Source organism: Tasmannia lanceolata, unplaced genomic scaffold (assembly GCF_043159265.1).
Source record: "Tasmannia lanceolata isolate RefF3 unplaced genomic scaffold, GAP_Taslan_0.1 ptg000011l, whole genome shotgun sequence".
NCBI lineage: Eukaryota > Viridiplantae > Streptophyta > Magnoliopsida > Canellales > Winteraceae > Tasmannia > Tasmannia lanceolata.
The window spans coordinates 14,576,839-14,596,492 of NW_027518688.1; the positions used below are offsets into that span (position 1 = coordinate 14,576,839).

At 38.5% G+C, this 19,654-nt stretch overlaps 1 protein-coding gene across 2 annotated transcripts in view; it reads left to right on the top strand.

Annotated features, from left to right (window-relative positions):
• LOC143886462 (nucleoporin (DUF3414)) overlaps window positions 1-19,654 on the top strand; it is a 117,072-nt gene that overhangs the window by 57,274 nt on the left and 40,144 nt on the right. For both annotated transcript variants that reach the window (XM_077390435.1, XM_077390436.1), the window contains 3 exons: window positions 649-768; window positions 4,253-4,338; window positions 4,458-4,568. In XM_077390435.1, the coding sequence (XP_077246550.1) occupies window positions 649-768; window positions 4,253-4,338; window positions 4,458-4,568 (317 nt within the window). The remainder of the gene's footprint in view (window positions 1-648; window positions 769-4,252; window positions 4,339-4,457; window positions 4,569-19,654) is intronic.

Genomic DNA, 19,654 nt, shown 5'->3' on the forward strand with positions numbered 1-19,654 from the left:
TGTTTCCAGCCTTCTCCAAACACATGTCTCTTCTTTATTTGACTTGCATCCATTCCTCTTGATTGCTTCTATTCATAAGACCTTCTCCTCCCCCTCCCTGTTGAGCATTCCAAAGGTAAGTTCAAATGTGTATGTGTATATTTATGTATTTATTCTTTCTTTTGTTCTGAGGTGGGGGATCGTATGGATATATCCTTTTTTTTAAATTGTGGATTGGGGGACCGTATAGATATATCCAGTTTAACCTGTTTGAATGGTTGAAAGTGGAGCTCCTTGGTCTAACTTCACTGAAACCATGCCTCATTCCTGTTGATCCTAATCAGACAAGCCAGGTTGTTTCAGATTGCAAAACGTTATTGTAGCTGATTAAAAGTTATTTCGAGGTAAATAATATTTTTATTCATAAAATTCATATATAGTTATTAACTGTAACCTTTTCTTTCATTGCCGAGCCTTATTTAATCCGAGTATAAACACATAGATAAAAATGATGCTTTTATGTTTTATAGCTGATGGCTTGTTTTGAAGAATTGGTTCCGGCGTGGACTTATATTTTGTTCATGACGATGGGTCTTATCTATTTTTGAGATTTGCATTTTTTAATTTTGTGACTCTTTTTGTGCTAATTTTTACATTTTTGTGATGCAGTATATGCAATCTGGAATGTTTGTTTTGGTCTTGCGCTTGGCACGTGAGTTGCACTTGAATAGTTATGAGGATGTCTTAGCTACTCTTGACCTTCTTTGTCGATTGGTGTCATTTAACACGGTAATTTTTTTGATAGATTCATGATAATCTTTGCTATATATCATATTGATATTTAATGTTGAAATGGTTATTGCTTGTTGAATGGCTTAATTATTCACTACCAGTTCAAAAAAAAAAATGGCTTCATTATTCACAAGAACATAGGCTTATGAAATGAGTAAGTGATTGTGCACCATTTGCTTAAAATTTGACCTCTCTAAAACTGCTGCTAGCATTAACGTTGTAATTGTCTCCGGTAAGCTGGGGTTAGGCCGACCCCTACCAGGGGTTATTAAATAAGAAGATATAGTAGCAGGAACAAGGCCACTGACCAATCCTTAGAACAATGTCTAAAGAAAAGCGCAGAACAACTAGGGTCATGATGCCTTTGAACGACCCCTACCAAGGGGGTATTAAATAAAGAAAGATGATACAGTAGCAGGAACAAGGCCACTGACCAATCCTTAGAACAATGTCTTAGGAAAAGGGCAGAAGAACTAGGGTCATGATGCCCTTGAACAATTAGGGTCGCAAACTTTGCTAATTTAATTTGAGTTTATGATATTTATTCTTAAAACCTAGGATTTTGATGCACGATTTCACTAGGCCTGTCTGCTGTTTTTACTCCTGAAATGTAGGGATCTTGATGCACATATTTCATTACACTTTTTTTTTTGAATGATTATATTTCACTACACTTGTTCTGCATTTCTTCATTGAGAGGCTTTTTGGTGCACAATGCCTTCTATTTCACTGGACATCATGCATTCAGTATCATTGGTTGCCTATCTTTGCACCTGTATGGAACAGGTGCATTGCTTTATATCTGTCCGTAATGATGGATTTAGGCTCTTTGGTAGCTATTCTTTTGCCTTTTAGGTTTCTCTGTCCCATTGTTGTCTGTGGTCACAACGTTCATGGATGGAACTTTTAGATGTGGTGCTCAGAACACTTGTATGCTTCACCTGTTCTTTAATGATTTCTATTCACTATGCATATAATTCAAAGGCGTTGCTTCCATAGTTTTAAATTTCGGCCGAAATATTTCTGTTTTGGTTCAAACCAACACCAAAAGTATATTAAATCGTTTTTTACAGGATTTCGGCAAGATTTCGCCAAAATCCGAAATTTTGGAAATTTACAAGGTTTCCACTGAAATTTTTCCATCAAAATTTTAAGATTTCTACCAAAATCTTTGCACCTGTTTGGAACAGGTGCATTGCTTTATATCTGTCCGTAATGATCGATGTAGGCTCTTTGGTAGCTATTGTTTGGCTTTTTACGTTTCTCTGTCCCATTCTTGTCTGGGGTCACTACGTTCATGGATGGAACTTTTAGATGTGGTGCTCAGAACACTTGTATGCTTCACCTGTTCTTTAATGATTTCTATTCACTATGCATATAATTCAAAGGCGTTGCTTCCATTGTTTTAAATTTCGGCCTAAATATTTCGGTTTTGGTTCAAACCAACACCAAAAGCACATTAAATCGTTCTTTACAGGATTTCGGCAAAACTTCGCCGAAATCCGAAATTTCGGAAATTTACAAGGTTTCCACCAAGATTTTAAGATTTCCACCTAAATTGCCAAAATTATCGAAACTTCCACCGAAATTTTGTAAAATACCGAAATTGTTTTTTTTTTTTTTAATTTTACATGATTTCCGCTGAAACTGAAAAATTTTGGTTTCGATTGTGGCCGAAACCTATTTTTAAATCCTTGGTTGCGTCTGCTTGTCCATGTTGTATGGAGGTCTTTCTATCATTGCTTAGCTGCGCTATTCATATTTAGTACAATTTTTTTCTTTCTTTCTTTTTCTGAACTGTGGCAAGCTACATTATAATTTATGTTCATAAATATATAAATGATTAAATTGCATTTAAAAAAAATAAAATAATATATATATATATATATATATATATATATATGAGGAAACTGTTGGTGAGCTTAAGCGCACCAAACTTATGGTGTGCTTAAGCTCCCCAATCACATGGGTCCCACATTTTCTGTGGTGATCCAAACCATTCATTTGCAAGGCCTTATCATAGATAGGGGGTGTACCAAAAATCAGCTCCATAGGATCATCCTAACCCCTCCATTTGTGGAGGACAAAAATGGGGCAGATTTGTGTCTGTCCATTTTTGTCCTCCACAAATGGAGGGGTTAGGATGATCCTATGGAGCTGATTTTTGGTACACCCCCCATCTATGTAAGGGACTTTCAAATGAATGCTTTGGATCATCCTAACAAAGTGGGCCCCCATGTGATTGGGGAGCTTAAGCGCACCAAACTTATGGTGCGCTTAAGCTCCCCAATCACATGGGTCCCACATTTTCTGTGGTGATCCAAACTACTACCATTCTATATATATATAGAATGGTAGTAGTTTTCATTAATTGAAAAGGGAAGACTGAGAAAGTCCACGCATAACAAGTAGTGATTACTGCCAATTAGAAGATAAAATTAAAAATAAAAATACACCCAAATAAACACCTTCCCTTGATAGCCTATCTGCAACCTCATATGCAGATCTTCTGACATGAACAAAGGAAACAGAGGAACCTTCCACTCTATCTCTAATCTCATCAAACAAATGAGCAAACCTCAACAGAGGAACCAACGAACCCTTAAGCCATCTAATCATATTGAGAGAATCGCCCTACACTATCATCTGGTCTAAACTATTTCTATTAACATAAATCATACCTTTGTGGGCAGTCTTGACCTCCGCCTTGCTAGCATCCACTACCCCAATCAGTCCGGAAAAAGCCCATGAGACCTCCCCCCTCGTATCTCCTAGGACACCCCCAATTCCTGCAGGTCCCGGGTTCCCGCACGACCCCATCGAATTAAGTTTAAGCAACCCATTTGGAAGGAGTGGCACTGCTGGACAATTAAGGGCCGAGACTCCTCACTATTACATACCACACTACATTCCTCCCATAACTCAAAAGCTGAAACGAAACGAAGAGTGGAATGGGACTGCAGTGTTGGTCTATGTTTAGGACCTCCCTTCTGGTGCAGATTCCTTAATTTCGTTCTGCTGGGTGACTTATGTAGACCTGCTAATTGGACTTTACCTACCATATCTGAAAATCACCATCCTCACACCATCCCACGTTCTTCTCATGAAAAGAGTTTCTCACCTGTAATTTTTGCCCGTGTATTATGTTACAGATAATTTAACTTGAGTTTTTCCATGTCTTTTAGTGTTGGTTTCTTGTTTTGAATATAAGATATAGTTTGACAAGAATTCCGATCCTTTCTTCCCACACTTGATTGCATTCAGGTTTCTTATTTGCTGTTGAACTGCACATATTTTGTGGGAAATGATATCAGCACCACCATATTTTGTTCTTTTTGCCGTCCCGTCTCACGAGCCAATTAAAAAGAAAAGACAGCTTGGTTTGTGCAAATATCATCATATGGTTGTGCTGATAACATTTCCCTATTTTGTTTGTTTTTTTTTATAAAAAAACTGGTTATAATATTTCACTCTCTTGTAGGCATTGTGCTTTGCGTTGATTCACATTGACAACTCATTGTCTGTGCAAGCAGCTCGGATGAATGGGCATATAAACGAGAATCTGTCGTACGTTAATAGGATTACTATTTTTTGCTTCTGTGTTTCAATTTCAACTATTCTTTTTTTTTTTTTTTATACCTTTTCCAGTTTGCCTTTAACTGTGAGCTTTTTTGGCTACTTTACAGTGTCGATGTGGTCAAGATCATTTGCACTTTGGTCAGCAAATTAGCACCTAGTGTTAACAGTGTGGCAGTGATGTCCATGTGCATCAGTATTTTGTCAAAGATGTTAAAGTGGTGAGCCATTTATGTTTCTCTTGGTTTGCTAACATGCATCAAATATCACATGGCCCACTTTTTCCCCTTTTGCTCTGTTGAATCTTCATGGCTTGAAGATATCTATTTTGTCCCACACATGGTTACTGTCATTACTTCAAACCTATGTCACAAATACCCTTCTCGGGAATTTCTCGAAAAGAGAAAATCTCGGGATATTTTATTTTATTTTTATTTTTGGGGGTATATATCAGGAAAAAAACAGTATAAATAAAATAATTATAAAATATAAAATATCAAATATATACACTTTTAACCTGAAGTTAGGGTTAGGTTGAAGGTTTTAGGATGATTGGGAGATTTTTAGAGTAAATGAGAAGATCAAGATATTTTTTAAAGCCAACCCCCAATTTATCGTGATAATTCACGATAAAAGTGCGAGAATGAATTTATCGTATTTTAATCGTTTAGTCAAAATATCATGGTTTTCTCGTGAGAAATTCAATTTCTCGGTGATATTTATGACACATCTTCAAACAACCTTCCATGTTTCCCTTCTTAATCCTTTATCTTTTTGATGTTTTTTACAGTTGCTTATGGGTATATTAGTTTTGTTAAAGATAACACTAATGATGTCTTTTATTTATTTGTTTTTGAACACTAATGATGTCTTTTATATTCAAATGACTGTGGTTAGTCCTTTGGTTCTTCATTTTGTTCACAACTATGTAAATCTTGAGTAGCACCTCAAGACTAAAACCTTACAGCTCACCCTGAGGTAGAAGAAGAAGTATTTGAAGCTTATCTAGAGGCTTAACCCAAGAGAAGCTTATGCATCAGATGTCATTTTAAGGTTGTGGCATCTAAAATCAAGATAAAGTCAAATTGTATCTTCAGTTTCTTCATAAATAATCACCAAATTTCGACCATGCTCGCTTTAGGGACACCCACACATGATAGGAATCAAGCTCGGATTTGAACGTGTTGTTTTTTGGAGTAATTATTAGCCTTCGCATCTAAACTGTAATTTCCATTTTGTTCCGTTTTGCCCTGAATTTCGTTCTGTTTCACCCCTTCTCATCTGTTTTGTTTCGTTTCGTCCGTCGTTTTTGGTGAGACACTCGTTTTTTTGGAAAAGATTATGGATTCAACCTTAACGACTGTTTTGGTTTTTTATTGTTTTAGCCCTATATTTTACCCGTTTTGACCGTTTTAAAGATGTTTGTAGGGTATTTTCTGTCTTTTTCTCTCCCCAAACATCAAAAACCCTATATCAACTCATCTAACACCTATTTAAACCCATCCAATCCCTATTTATTTTCTTTCATTTATTAATAGAGAACAAGACCTTGGATAAGGATAGAATGGAAGAAAATGATCCACGTAGAAGAACCCAACTAGAGCCAGGATTAGAGCTGGGTAGATTCGTTTCACCTTCTTCATGAAATTTTTCTGAAGGATTCATTTAGCCGACCCCAACTAGTTTGAGACAAAGGCTTTCTTGAGTTGAGTTGAGTATTAATATATTGCAATAAATTTAGGCTGCTGATGTTGTCACTACCATGTTTTGATAATTGCACAAATTCAGCTTGTCTTTTCTTTTTTGAATAGCTGTCAAAGGCTATTACAGTTCCCAAAAAGCTCCTAGAAGCCAGTTAAAGAAGAAAAGACAGTTTACTTTGTGAAATTATTAAAACATTTTAGTGCAAATATCACTAGCCTAAATTTAATGTTTGAAGTCCTAAAATATGTGGTTTGTCAAATTTTGTCCATATAATGATTTCATATATATATTTTTACAATTTTTTTGTATTAATTAAATATTTTTAACTATTAAAAAGATTTTCTTCGGTTGTAGCGTCTTTGTGAAATGAAACGTTGAAATGTTCCGTTCCACTAACAAAACGAAATGGCGACCGAAACGAAATATACAACTAAGCTTCTCACTTTCCTTCACTATACTATGATACCTGAACGCTTGTGTAGGCCGCATCTATTGTGTTTGACATGATTTGAGATCGATACTTATGTTAATTACTTCATTGAACATTTTTTAGTCAAAGCACTATCACGTTTCAAATATATATTACTGTGGATCCCGTCGGGAGGTCGCCCCTTCGAGTCCACGACAAGTGGTGTAGGGTTTGATATTTCTGAGAGTAAGCATTCTTTTACGTGAACTTGGGACTACAGAATAATCAGAATTTCGCGCAAAAGAACAATGACCATAGTCGCCACCTAGGTAAGGGACTTAGGACTCATGAATGACACTATAAACTAATCTATGATCTCAGAGAGTTAGGCCTGTTACCTAATTACGAGAAGGGAAGGTTTTGGGCACCCTTCTCGGCCGCTAAAACCGGTCTTTAATTCCAAGAGTCTTCTTTATTTAACTTTAATAAAAAGGATTAACAAATTATTTGAGAGGTGTGATCTACGGGATATGCAACCTAAATGATCTAATTGGATGTAAGTCCTAGTATTTTATTTGGTTTACTTTATTTACACAAAAGAAAGCAATCGATAATATATACAAACAAGCAAGCAACAAGAGGGAACAAAAAAGAAAAGAAAAGAGTGCATCTGAACTTGGAGGCCACCCAAGCTGCCTACGTACCCCAACCGCTGGGGATCAAGTCGGTCGTAGTTCAACGTCCTAGGGCGCTTAAACTACATGCTTAAATGCCTAACTTAGGGGACTGTGACTGGTGATTGACCTTGTGTGATTTAGGATTCCATCTAGGATCTCTACATGCAACTAATGCAACGGACCTAACCTTCTAGGTGCATCTAGGCTTGTCCTGGGTTTGCAAGCGACTTATAGCCAAGGTTCAACTAGCTTAATGACTAAGATTTCCTAAGAGGCTCTAAGGGTTCCTAAGCAATGTTAGACCCAAGGCCTCGGGGATTTTCGACATTAAATTGGGTTTGTTGTTGCTTTTAGTGTTTCTACGACTTTTAGGGTGTTTGAATTTATTTTCACTTTAAATATTTACCAATTATGAGAGTTTTAATGTATTTTAATGTTCTGGAATCTTCTGGATTTTTTCGCATTTTTCTGGATTTTAGTGATTTTTAATGATATTTTGAATTTTGAACAAGAAAAATTGATTAAAAATATTTTATTTTTAAAATTCAATTTTTTTATTCAGCGGATTTACTGGAAATAATTCACTTTATTTATTTGAACATAAAATCATAGTTTTTATTTGTTTTAATATACTTGATTGATTTTTCTAAAAAAAGATCTTTTTAGAAACAAATTAATTATTTTTAATGAGAAATTATTGTTATTGAGTTTTAATATTTTTAATGAGTTTCCCAATTTATTGTGAAGGTACTCACAATTCATAATTTTCTATTTTAAAAAGGGCTTTTAAGGCTTTTCTATTTTTTGAAATTGATTTTTGTTAAAATTACGAATTTTGAATACGTTTTGTAGCATATTTCTGATGTGAAGAACGTTATAAAAATATAATCTTTTCAAAAAAAAAAACCTTCACTTGGGTGTTTTTCGCAATTTTCGAATTTAGACGGACACTATTTTAATTAAATCCCAAACAGGATTGAAATTCTCCAAACCCATGGATCTAGCACCCGATACGATCCGACCGTTTTGTCGGGCTAATCAAAGCGAACCACATCAAAATTTGAGACGAAACAGACACAAAACATCCGCATAAGACCAAAATATTGCTCCCCCACTACAATATTGAATTAAATATGCAAAATCCATATTGAATCCTAAAAAATATGTAAAAATATGCCAAAAATACAGGAAAACAATCTAGAAAAATCTAAGAATAAAAAACCTACGTCTAGTAATGATCCGATATGAAACCGAGAGCGCGAAGGTCCGAGAGCGATCCGCCGCGAAAGCGAAGGTGAGTCCGACGCTTGGAACTCAAGAGTGTGAGTTTGAGAGATGGGAGAGTGATGAGAGAATTAGGAGGTTCTTAGTGAGGTCTGTTGATGTGGAGAGATGATTGGTGAGAGAGAGTGAGGGAGATGAGAGAGGATGAGGTGTTGTTGGGTATAATGGTATGGGGTATGCTTGATTGAACTATGGGATGGGGATGTTTAGGCTAGAGGATGGTAGTGTACAGTTGAATGATGATGGGGTGTGGGCGATTGAATTATGGGATGGGGATGGGATTGTTTAGGCCATGGGATGATGGGTTTGAATGTGAGGTCTAAATGGGATAGTGCAATTTGGATTGGGTAATATGATGGGTATTGAGGGGCCCCTTATTTGGTTTTGTTGTTCTTTATTTATAGAAGTGAAGGGGGTAGAGAGATAAGGTAAGTGTAATAAATAGGTGGTTGCGAGGGAGGTGGGTGGTTGGAGAAATGGGGGGTTGTGCTTTTATTGTACATGTAGGGGGTGGGAGAAAGATTGTTCGGTCAACTTAGGAATTAATAAAGAGATGGGAAAAGGTATGGGGCTTATATAGTCTTTTGGGGTCCAAGTTAAAGGGTTCAGATCAACTTTTTGAAATTTAGTAACAAGCTTGAAAGGCCTTGATTAAAAGCACCTTTAAAATAATCTCTGTTAGAGATCTACATGATGATGGTTGAGAGATAGAAAGAGGGGAGAAGAAGTATGAGAGAGAGAGAGAGTAAGAGAGAGAGAGAGAGAGAGAGAGAGAGAGAGAGAGAGAGAGAGAGAGAGAGAATTATGGAGGGAGAAAATAGAGACGTCAATGAGAGAGAGAGAATATGTTCTAAAAAGCTCTCTCTCCCCAATACACATATTATATTAATATGTATATGAAAAAGACCAAGATGCCCTTGCTTGGGCGTCAGTACATTTAACACTCCCCCTCAAGCTGGAATGTATATATCATACATTCCAAGCTTGTTACAAAAATCTTTCAATTTGGTACATCCCAATGGTTTGGTAAACATATCTGCAAGTTGATCTGCAGATCGGGTAAACACTGTGCAAATCTCACCACTCTGAATTCGATGACGAATGAAGTGACAATCAACTTCATTATGCTTGGTTCGTTCATGAAACACTGGATTCGTTGCAATATGAATTGCCGCTCTATTGTCACAATACAACTTCGCTGGAGATGTCGATGCAAACCCAATCTCTGATAAGAATGAGCGAAGCCATACTAGCTCCCCACTCGTATATGACATAGCTGTATACTCAATAGCTGTATACTCAGCTTCTGCACTTGACTTGGATACAACATCTTGCTTTTTACTTCTCCACGACACCATATTACCTCTGACAAATGTGCAATATCCTGTCGGTGATCTCCTGTCAGCAGGAGATCCTGCCCAATCTGCATCACTGAATCCTTCTACTTTTTAATGTCCATATTTTCTGAAGCACAGACCCTTGCCTGACGTACCCTTTAAATATTTGATGATCTGAATGACAGCGGCCCAGTGGGAGGTACGTGGAGCACTCCTAAAGCGACTAACCATACCAACTGCAAATGATATGTCTGGACGGGTGACAGTCAAATAAATTAGTTTCCCAACCAATCTTCTATATTGACCAGGATCATTCAGCAACTCTCCTTGATCAGGAAGAAGTTTAACATTTGGATCCATAGGGATAGCCGCAGGTTTGACCCCCATTGAGCCTGTCTCCTCTAAAATGTCCAATACATATTTCCTTTGTGACAATGAGAGACCACGACGAGAGTGAGCAACTTCAATACCAAGAAAATATCTGAGCTGACCCAAATCTTTAGTAGAAAATTCACCCTGGAGGAAGGATTTCAGATTGTGTATGCCAGACTTGTCATCTCCTGTAATTACAATGTCATCAACATAGACTATTAGGAGGATATATCCAGAACTAGATTTGTAACTGAACACAGAATGGTCAACAACACACTGCTTCAACCAAAAACGCAAAACCGCAGCACTAAATCGTCCAAACCAAGCCCTGGGCGACTGCTTGAGTCCATAAATCGCCTTATGAAGACGGCATACTGATGAGAACATCTCCCCCTGAGCAACATACCCAGGAGGTTGCTCCATATAAACTTCTTCAGACAGATCGCTGTGAAGAAATGCATTTTTTACATCAAGTTGATACATAGGCCAACCACGATTTACTGCCAGAGAGATCAATTCACGAACTGATGGAATCTTAGCCACTGGGGAAAATGTCTCCTGATAATCGACACCGAACGTTTGAGTGTATCCTTTAGCGACAAGGCGGGCTTTTAGACGCTCAATAGACCCATCTGGAAGGTACTTAATGGCAAATACCCAGCGACACCCAACAGTTTGTGCACTTGGAGGAAGGGGAACAAGCCGTCATGTTTTATTTGAGTGAAGGGCACCCATCTTAGCATCCATAGTAGCCCTCTATCCCGGATGATTCAAGGCATCTGTGACAGACTTAGGCAAACTAATCGAAGACATGCTAGAAACAAATGACTGAAAGGAATGTGAGAGATGAGCATAAGAAACAAAATTAGATATAGGATGAGCAACACTACGAGATCTAGTACGGGATGCAATTGGTGAATCAGGCGGTGGAGAACAAGTACCTGAAGGCTGACAATCCGACTGCGGAAGAGGATCAGTAGGCGGAGATGGCACTTCTTCAATCGTAGAATGAATAACCTAGCAAGGTCCCCGAGTATAAGTTTGCAGTTTAGAACCCTTAGAAGCCACAGGAGGACCCGTTAGCATATTAGGAACAGCCACAAGGGCTGGTTGGGGAGGACCCATCAGAATAGGAACATGCAGGTTAGTGATGTCAACAGGTAATGGAGAGCCTGTGGAAGACAAATAAGGCTGGTCCTCAAAGAATGTGACGTCCGCAGAGACATATGTTTTCCTAAGGCGAGGACTATAACATTTATAGCCTTTTTGGAGACAGATTATGAACAAAGCATGTACGTCCAAAGACACGGGGCACTAATGGAAATGGGTCTCCGAGAGGATACAAGACTGAGAAAGGCGTGTTCCCAGATAAAGTTGAAGAAGGAAGACGATTACTTAGGAAGCATGTCGTGAGGACTGCATCACCCCAATGAATTTTAGGGACTTTCATCTGAAACATAAGTGTGCGAGTCATATCTTGTAAATAACGAAGTTTTCTTTTAGCCACACCATTTTGTTGTGATGTGTGAGCACATGATGACTGATGAATAATACCACGGGAGGAAAGAAAATCATGAAAGCCATTAGATACAGAGAAATATTCCTTAGCATTATCAGTACGTAAACAATTAATAGAACATTTAAATTGGTTGATTACTTTAAAATAAAAGTGACAAAATGCATTAAACACTTGAGATCTATCTTTAAGTAAAAACAAACATGTGGCTCTCGAATAATCATCAACAAAGATAATAAAATATTTGTGTCCATTTAATGACGTAGTTCTAGCTGGACCCCAAACATTAGAATGAATAAGTTCAAATGGACGAGACACTCTACTACTAAGACGAGAAGGGAAGGACACACGATGGTGTTTCCCTAACTCACACGACTATCAATGAAAAGATGGAATAGGCTGCGAAACAAAAGAAGATTTCCTAAGCGTATCCGCAGGAGGATGTCCCAGACGACAATGCCATTGATAGGCATCCATAGAGGAACGAAGAGCTACACCAGCACCGGCCTGGTCAAGGTAGTAAAGACTGTCAATCTCACGGCCCACCCCAATCCTCGTCCCAGTCTTCATGTCCTGAAAAACGCAATAAGAAGGAAAAAAAGAAACAACACAATTCAGTGATTTTGTTAATTGGCGAACAGATAACAAATTAACAGGAAAGGACGGAACAAAAAGAACGGAAGACAATTGAAGACTTATCGAGATGGAGACTGCACCCATCCCAGAAACAGGGGATGTAGTCCCATTTGCCAATGTAACAGTACGAGGACCCATAGAAGGGAGAGGTTGGAGAGAAGAAAGAATTGTAGGATTACCAGTCATATGGTGGGATGCTCCTGAATCAATGAGCCATGTCCCAGAAGAAGAACCAGATAGAAAACAGAAGGGACTTCCTTTATGGCCAAATGTGGCTACTGGCTCTTTTCCTTTGTCCCGAAGACGGAGAAGCTCCTCATATTCCGCACGAGGGATCACAAGAGACTCAGATGTAGATGGAGCAACAGAAGAAGAAATACCATCAGAAGCAGCATCAGAGGCATTCACAAGCCTGTATGGACGAGGCTCAGGATGTAAATCGTAGCAATAATCAACAGTATAGCCATCCAACCGACAATGAGTGCAATGACGACCCCCATGACCACGGCCGCCACCATCTCTGCCTCCCCCTGACTCACGACCACCACCATCTCTGCCTCCCCCTGACTCACGACCACCACCACGACTACGGCCACGACCACGCCAACCACCATCACGGCCGCGCCTAAAGCGACCACCACCACAGCCACGATCACCCCCTCCATATGAAACATGAGCACATCCATCCACTAGAGGTTCACCAGACTGAGGTACCCGCATACGCTGGACACGGGAGAAGGCCTCTGCGAGTGTGGGAAGCGAACCAAAACTAACAAGCTGCTGACGGATCTGGAGATAGTCAGGGCCCAAAGAATCGAGAAATTGAAGTACCCGCATCTCTTCCTGACGCTTTTTGAGAACCTCAGGATCAACAGTAAAGGGCAACAATAAGTCAAGCTCCTGACAGAATGCAAGGTAATCACTGTATTGGGATCCTACAGGTTTGTCTTCTCGCTCAAGTCTAAACCAATCTGAAAAACGATCACAGATACGAGTCAGATTATCCACTCCTGAATACATTGTAGCCACATGCTCCCAGATTTCCTTTGAAGACTGCAGATACATCATAGACGAAGCAAAATATGGGGTTCCATACAACCCTATAAAAAAGAGCAAACCACGGCATCATCCTCACACCACTGATCATATGTCGAGTCAGTACGAATCGGAGGAGAGCGCTCTAGAAAACTAATTTTTCTACGGCCAAGTAGATAAGTGTAGACTGCCATCTTCCACGGGGGTTAATTTGTCCCATCCAGTTTTATTGAAGTCATCTGAAGGAGAGGCTCAACATGGGAATAGCTAGACTGAGCAGTATACTATATCCATATGTAAGGGTAAAATAGGAAGTTTCATGAGCTGTATCCACACGTCTCTTCGATATCTCTGCCAATTTAACACGTCAAGCTTGAAAATTGAAATACCCTTTTTAACGCCTTTGCACGTCAAGGTTGCCAGATATCAGATAAACTTCATTACTTTTTGTAAAATCTGACGATTAGACGTGTGTATTTTATATAGATAAGAGAAAAGCCTCTCTCTCTCTCTCTCCGCATGCGAGATGCGACAAACCCTACCCGCCTCTCTTTCTCTCTCTATAACCAAGCGAGAAGATAGAGAAAATCGCCAGTTTTTCTGATTTTTTTCTCAAAAGCGCTCCCCTTTTCTTCTGTCTTCACTGTTACGGTCAAGCCCTTCCACCCACGCTCTCGCTCTTCCACCCTCTCGCCTTGCCGTGTAACACAAGCGCCCTCAATGTGGTGCGTTTTGTTCCTCTCTCAATCCGAGCGTGATAACTTCATCCCACATGACAAAGGGATTATAATTTCCCAGGGAGGCCGGGGCTTTCCCTAGGAGCATGATCTGGAAGGATGTTTGGGTTTTTTATGTGGATGGGACATTCCTCTTGAATCTTTCTTACTATACCGAGCATGGATTAGGGGTGAGATTTTCTTAGCTTGGGCTTATTTAGGTTTTTCTTCATCTAGGGTTTTCTTTTTACGAGCCTGATGCCCATGGAGTTTGTTGGAAATTAAATTCTGCATTAGTTGTCCTTTGCTATGACATTAGTAAATTATGTTTAGAGTAGGATTATAGAATGAAACATGAAGAGTAAAGTATAAAATCGCACAACAGCTCATTAAAAAAAAAACAGCTGAATGTTTATCATTAAAAAAAAATTACCGCCTTAATGTTAATTCTTTTTCACAATAAAAAATGTTAATTCTTTTCATTTCTATCCTGATTTGCAGTTTTTCTTGGATTTCACTGATGGGTTGATTTGAGGGGAGGGCCTGTTCACTATATGAATTTGGATGTTTATGGACTTAATATTGTTGTTTTCATTGTTTCGAAGCTCCTTTGGAAGATAGATATAGTTATATAATTGATAACCTAATTTTGATCTTATTAGAAAACTACCTGTTACCCAGCATGGCTTGCGAATAGATTATAATCCCTTTGTCATGTGGGGTGAAGTTTTCACGCATGATTCTGGTATCAGGCAATAAGTATAATATCTTAGCCTGCAATTTTTACCTCACCACATCAATTATAAATTGGAAACTTTGAACTGAGTGATCAAGTGCATACTCAGATCACACTGCATAACAAAGAAAATGTACCCAAAAAACTAAATTTGTTATTTTTACTTTTTCTCTATCTATTTTGTTGAAATCATGGAAATTCAATAATGGATGCAAGACACCAAGAAAACACCTCTAAATCTTTAGGAAAGAGGTCGGACAAGATGTTGTCGATGTTATGCACAATGGCAATTATCATACTATTCAAACTTCAAAGTCCTGTACTGTCCATTTATTTGGTTGTTGAAGCTCTTAATAAAGAATCTATAATTCCAGAGTCAGCTAATAGTCCATGTATTCATTACTTCAGTTATGCATCTTGCGTCTTGATCATCATTTCTCACCTCAGCATCTTAGTTCTAGCTCTTTTGTGTAATGCTGTAGTGTCATATGCAATATATCATCTATTCATCTGTTATACAAACATCATACCCTAATTCACAATAATATGAATCATGACATATGCACCAAATTACTGGAATCTGAATCATTAGAGTGAGAGCGAGAGATCTTCCAAAATAGATAACCAAATCATAACAATGTATTGATACCGAATCGATTATAATTTCTAACAAAACCTACACAAATAATTTAGGCCCTGTTTGTTTTGGATTTTGAGAATTGATTGAGAGTCCAATCACAATGTATGAATCCTATGATGAGAGGACCAAATGTTCACCTGGATCTTATTTTTGAGGCTTTTCAATGATGTCCATGAAGCATTTACCATTCATTCAACCGTAGATCTGATGTCTTTTGATTTCTTTATTTTGTAACTTATTTCTTTCAGATTTACATTCTGATTTCATTTCTTTATTTTATGCCTTAACATATTTCTTTTAGATTTATGTTCACGTTTTGTTTGTTGCCCCGTGCATTGCACGGGGTTTCTTACTAGTATATATATATATATATATATATATATATATATAGCAAATGGTTTGTGAGCAGTTGCTTAGATAGCTTATCTGTGCATGAAATTTTAAAACAAGGGTGGGCCCTCATTTTGGGGGTGATCCTAAGCATTCATTTGGCAGGCCCCATCATGGATGGGGTGTGTACCAAAAATCAGCACCATTGGATCATCCTAACCCTTCCATTTGTGGAGGGAAAAAATCAGCAGATTTGTGGACAAGCTGTATCTGTCCATTTTCCCTGCACAATTGGACACCCTAAGATGATCCAATGGAGCTGATTTTTGGTACACACCCCATCCATGATGGGGCCTTCCAAATGAATGCTTAGGATCACCCCCAAAATGTGTGCCCACCTATGAAGCACGGGTACGGGTACGGGGTGCGGGTACGACACGACACGGGTACGTGGGTACGTGATTTGCCAAGAAAACTGGGTGCGGGTACGTTCGGGTACGCCGAATATAATAATATATTTTAATATTTTATTATATATTTATAAAAATTTAAAAAGTAATAATTATAGAGCAATCAAATAATAATATCACCAAAATGGAAAATTCTAATATTACTCTTCATTTCATAAGTGATTAAGTTCCATATTTCATAACATGAGGCATCAATACAGCATTCATTAGAAAAAAAAGTCTGTGACCAGTGTGTTGACCAGTGCCTGACAAGATGAATAATTTTTAGAGACCAAATTATGAGATTTTTTTTACCAGACTTTTGGGATTTAATAATGTTTGGATAAAATAGATTTTATGAATTTTTAAAATTTGAAAAATACCCCACCGTTTGGAAGTTAAGAAAGTTAAAATTTTGACCCGACCATTTTTCTTTGAATTTTGTACTAGAACTGGAGAGTTGACTTTTTTTTCCTTTTAGATTTGGGTGTTGAAACTATTTTTAATAAATCCAAAAGGGGGGTATTCTGTTATTTACATGTAAATCTTAAGTAAATGGACATTTACTTAAATGGTTTACATGTAAATACCGAGTACAGGAAAGTAGAGAGAAGTACAGGAGAGGAAAGAGAAGCAGCAGGAAGAAGCAGGACGTGTTGGGTACGCGTGGTGCGCACCCGACACGCACCCAACCACAAAAACTCGTTTTTTTTTTAAAAAAATGGGGTTCGTACCCCGGACGTACCCGGGGCGTACCCGCACCCCATACGTGTCGGGTGAGGGTGCAGGAGCCCCGGGAGAGTACCCGTGCTTCCTAGGTGCCCACCCTTGTTTTAAAATTCCATGCTCAGATAACTATCTGAGCAGCTGCTCACAAACCATTTCCTCATATATATATATAAAGGTTTCTGAGCGATACCTCAGATAGCTTATCTGAGCAAGCTCATATAAATAGGGTAGGTATCTATGTTGTTTGGGTTATGTTACATATTGATTCTATAGGACCTAGCATAGATAGGGTGCCCTAAGAAATCATCTCCATAGGATCATGGTAAGCGTTGATTTGTGGAGGTTTAAAATGGATGTCTAGAAAATGGGTCCAATTTCTGCTTGTACAGATTGAATGGTTAGGATGATTGTATGGAGATGGTTTGTTAGGAACACCCTATCTATGTGAGGTTCTATGGAATGAATGGATTGCATGAGTCAAACAACATGGGGGATGGTGTATTTATGGTGGCTTGCTCAGATAAGCTATCTGAGCTATAGCTTAGAAACCTTGCCTATATATATATATATATATATATATATATATATATATATACACACTCAACTCAACTAAACAAAGCCTTTGTCCCAAACTAGTTGGGGTCGGCTAAATGAATCCTCTAGAAAAATTTCATGAAGAAGGTGAAAGGAATCTACACGGCTCAAATTGACAAAGTCTAATCCTGGCTCTAGTTGGCTTCGTCTACATGGATCATTTCTTCCATTCTCTCCTATCCAAGGCTATGTTCTGTGTTATGTTCCTAGCCATCAAGTCTTTCCTCACCGTTTCTACCCAAGTCGCTCTTTTTTACTCCATCAACTTGGCACGAGTCACTTCTTCTCATTGGAGCATCCAAAGACCTACGTTGGATATGTCCAAACCATCTTAAGCGGTGCTCTCTCATCTTCTCCTCAGTTGGTGCCACTCCCACCTTTTTACGAATGTCTTCATTTTTTAATTCTATCTAACCCTGTGTGGCCGCACATCCATCGAAGCATTCACATTTCCGCTACACTCATCTTATGCACATGCTGCTTCTTGGTGGCCCAACATTCTGAGCCGTACAATATGGCTTGCCTCACAATTGTTTTATAAAGCTTTCCCTGCAATTTCGTAGGGATTTTATGGTCGCACAGAACTCCTGAGGCAAGCTTCCACTTCAGTCAACATGCTCTTATTCTATGCTTAACATCCTCTTCAATCTCTCCTTCCTTATGTAGAATTGAACCAAGATAGCGAAAGATGTCCCTCTTAGGTACCTCCTGCGAGCCATATTTACTACATCCTTGCCACGCCTTACACTACTAAAGGTGCACTCCATATACTCTGTCTTAGTCCTACTTAGTCTAAAACCTTTGGATTATAAGGTCTTCTCCATAACTCTAACTTAGCATTAACTCCTGCTTTGGTCTTGTCGATTAATACTGTATCATCTGCAAATAACATAAACCATGGCACCTCATCCTGAAGACCCTATGTAAGCTCATCCATAACTAGCGTAAAAGATAAGGGCTTAGAGCTGATCCTTGGTGCAGTGCTATTGTAATTGGGAATTCACTCGACGTGCCATCTGTAGTTCTCACACTAGTTACTGCTCCATCGTACATGTCCTTAATCACATCAACATACGTAGTATGCACTTTTTTCCTTTCAAGGACCCACCACATAACACTCCAGGGAACCCTATCATATGTTTTCTCCAAATCATTGAAAACCATATGAAGGTCCTTTTTATTTTCTCTAAATCTCTCCATTAACTGCCTAATCAAGAAGATAGCTTCCATAGTTGATTGTCTGGGCATAAAGCCAAATTGATTCTCTGACACCTTAGTCTCTTTTCTTAGTCTATGCTCAATTATCCTCTCCCAATGCTTCATGGTGTGACTCATTAGCTTAATTCCCAAATAATTGGTGCAACTCTGATTATCCCCTTTATTCTTATAAATAAGTACTAATCTACTCTTCCTCCACTCATCAGGCGTCTTAGCCTTCAAAATATTATTAAATAATCTAGTTAACCGAACCAAACCTACATCACCCCAAGCATCTCCAAGTCTCAATAGGAATACCGCCAGGCCCTATAGCCTTACCTAATTTGATATTTTTCATAGCTACTTTTACCTCTGTTGTTCGAATTCTATGAACAAACATCCAATTTGTATCATCAAAAGCGTTATCAAGTTCACTTTGGGTTCTCCTTCTCCATTAAACAGCTTATCGAAGTAACTTCTCCACCTCTCTTTAACCTCGTTTTCTTTTACAACAATCTTTGATTCTCGTCTTTGATGCACTTTATATGATTCAACTCCCTGCTCTTCCTGTCTCTCATCTTAGCAAGCTTGTAAACATCTATTTTACCTTTTTTCTTCCCCAACCTGTGGTACAAATCCTCATAGGCCTTGCCTCTAGCGTCCCTTTTTGCCTTCTTAGCTTCTTTTGTAGCTAACTTATACTTCTCAATATTCTCCCCATTTCTACACTTATGCAAACATTTACAACACTCCCTTTAAGACCTAATCGCCTTTTCGACCTCTTCATTCCACCACCACGTATGTTTAGACGGCGGCCACTTCCTCTAGATTCCCCAAGTACCTCTCTAGCCACTCTTCTGATATAACTAGACATCTCATTCCACACAAGACTCTAAGGTCCTTATTTAAGCAATCTATCCTTAAACATATTTAGTTTTTCCCCTTT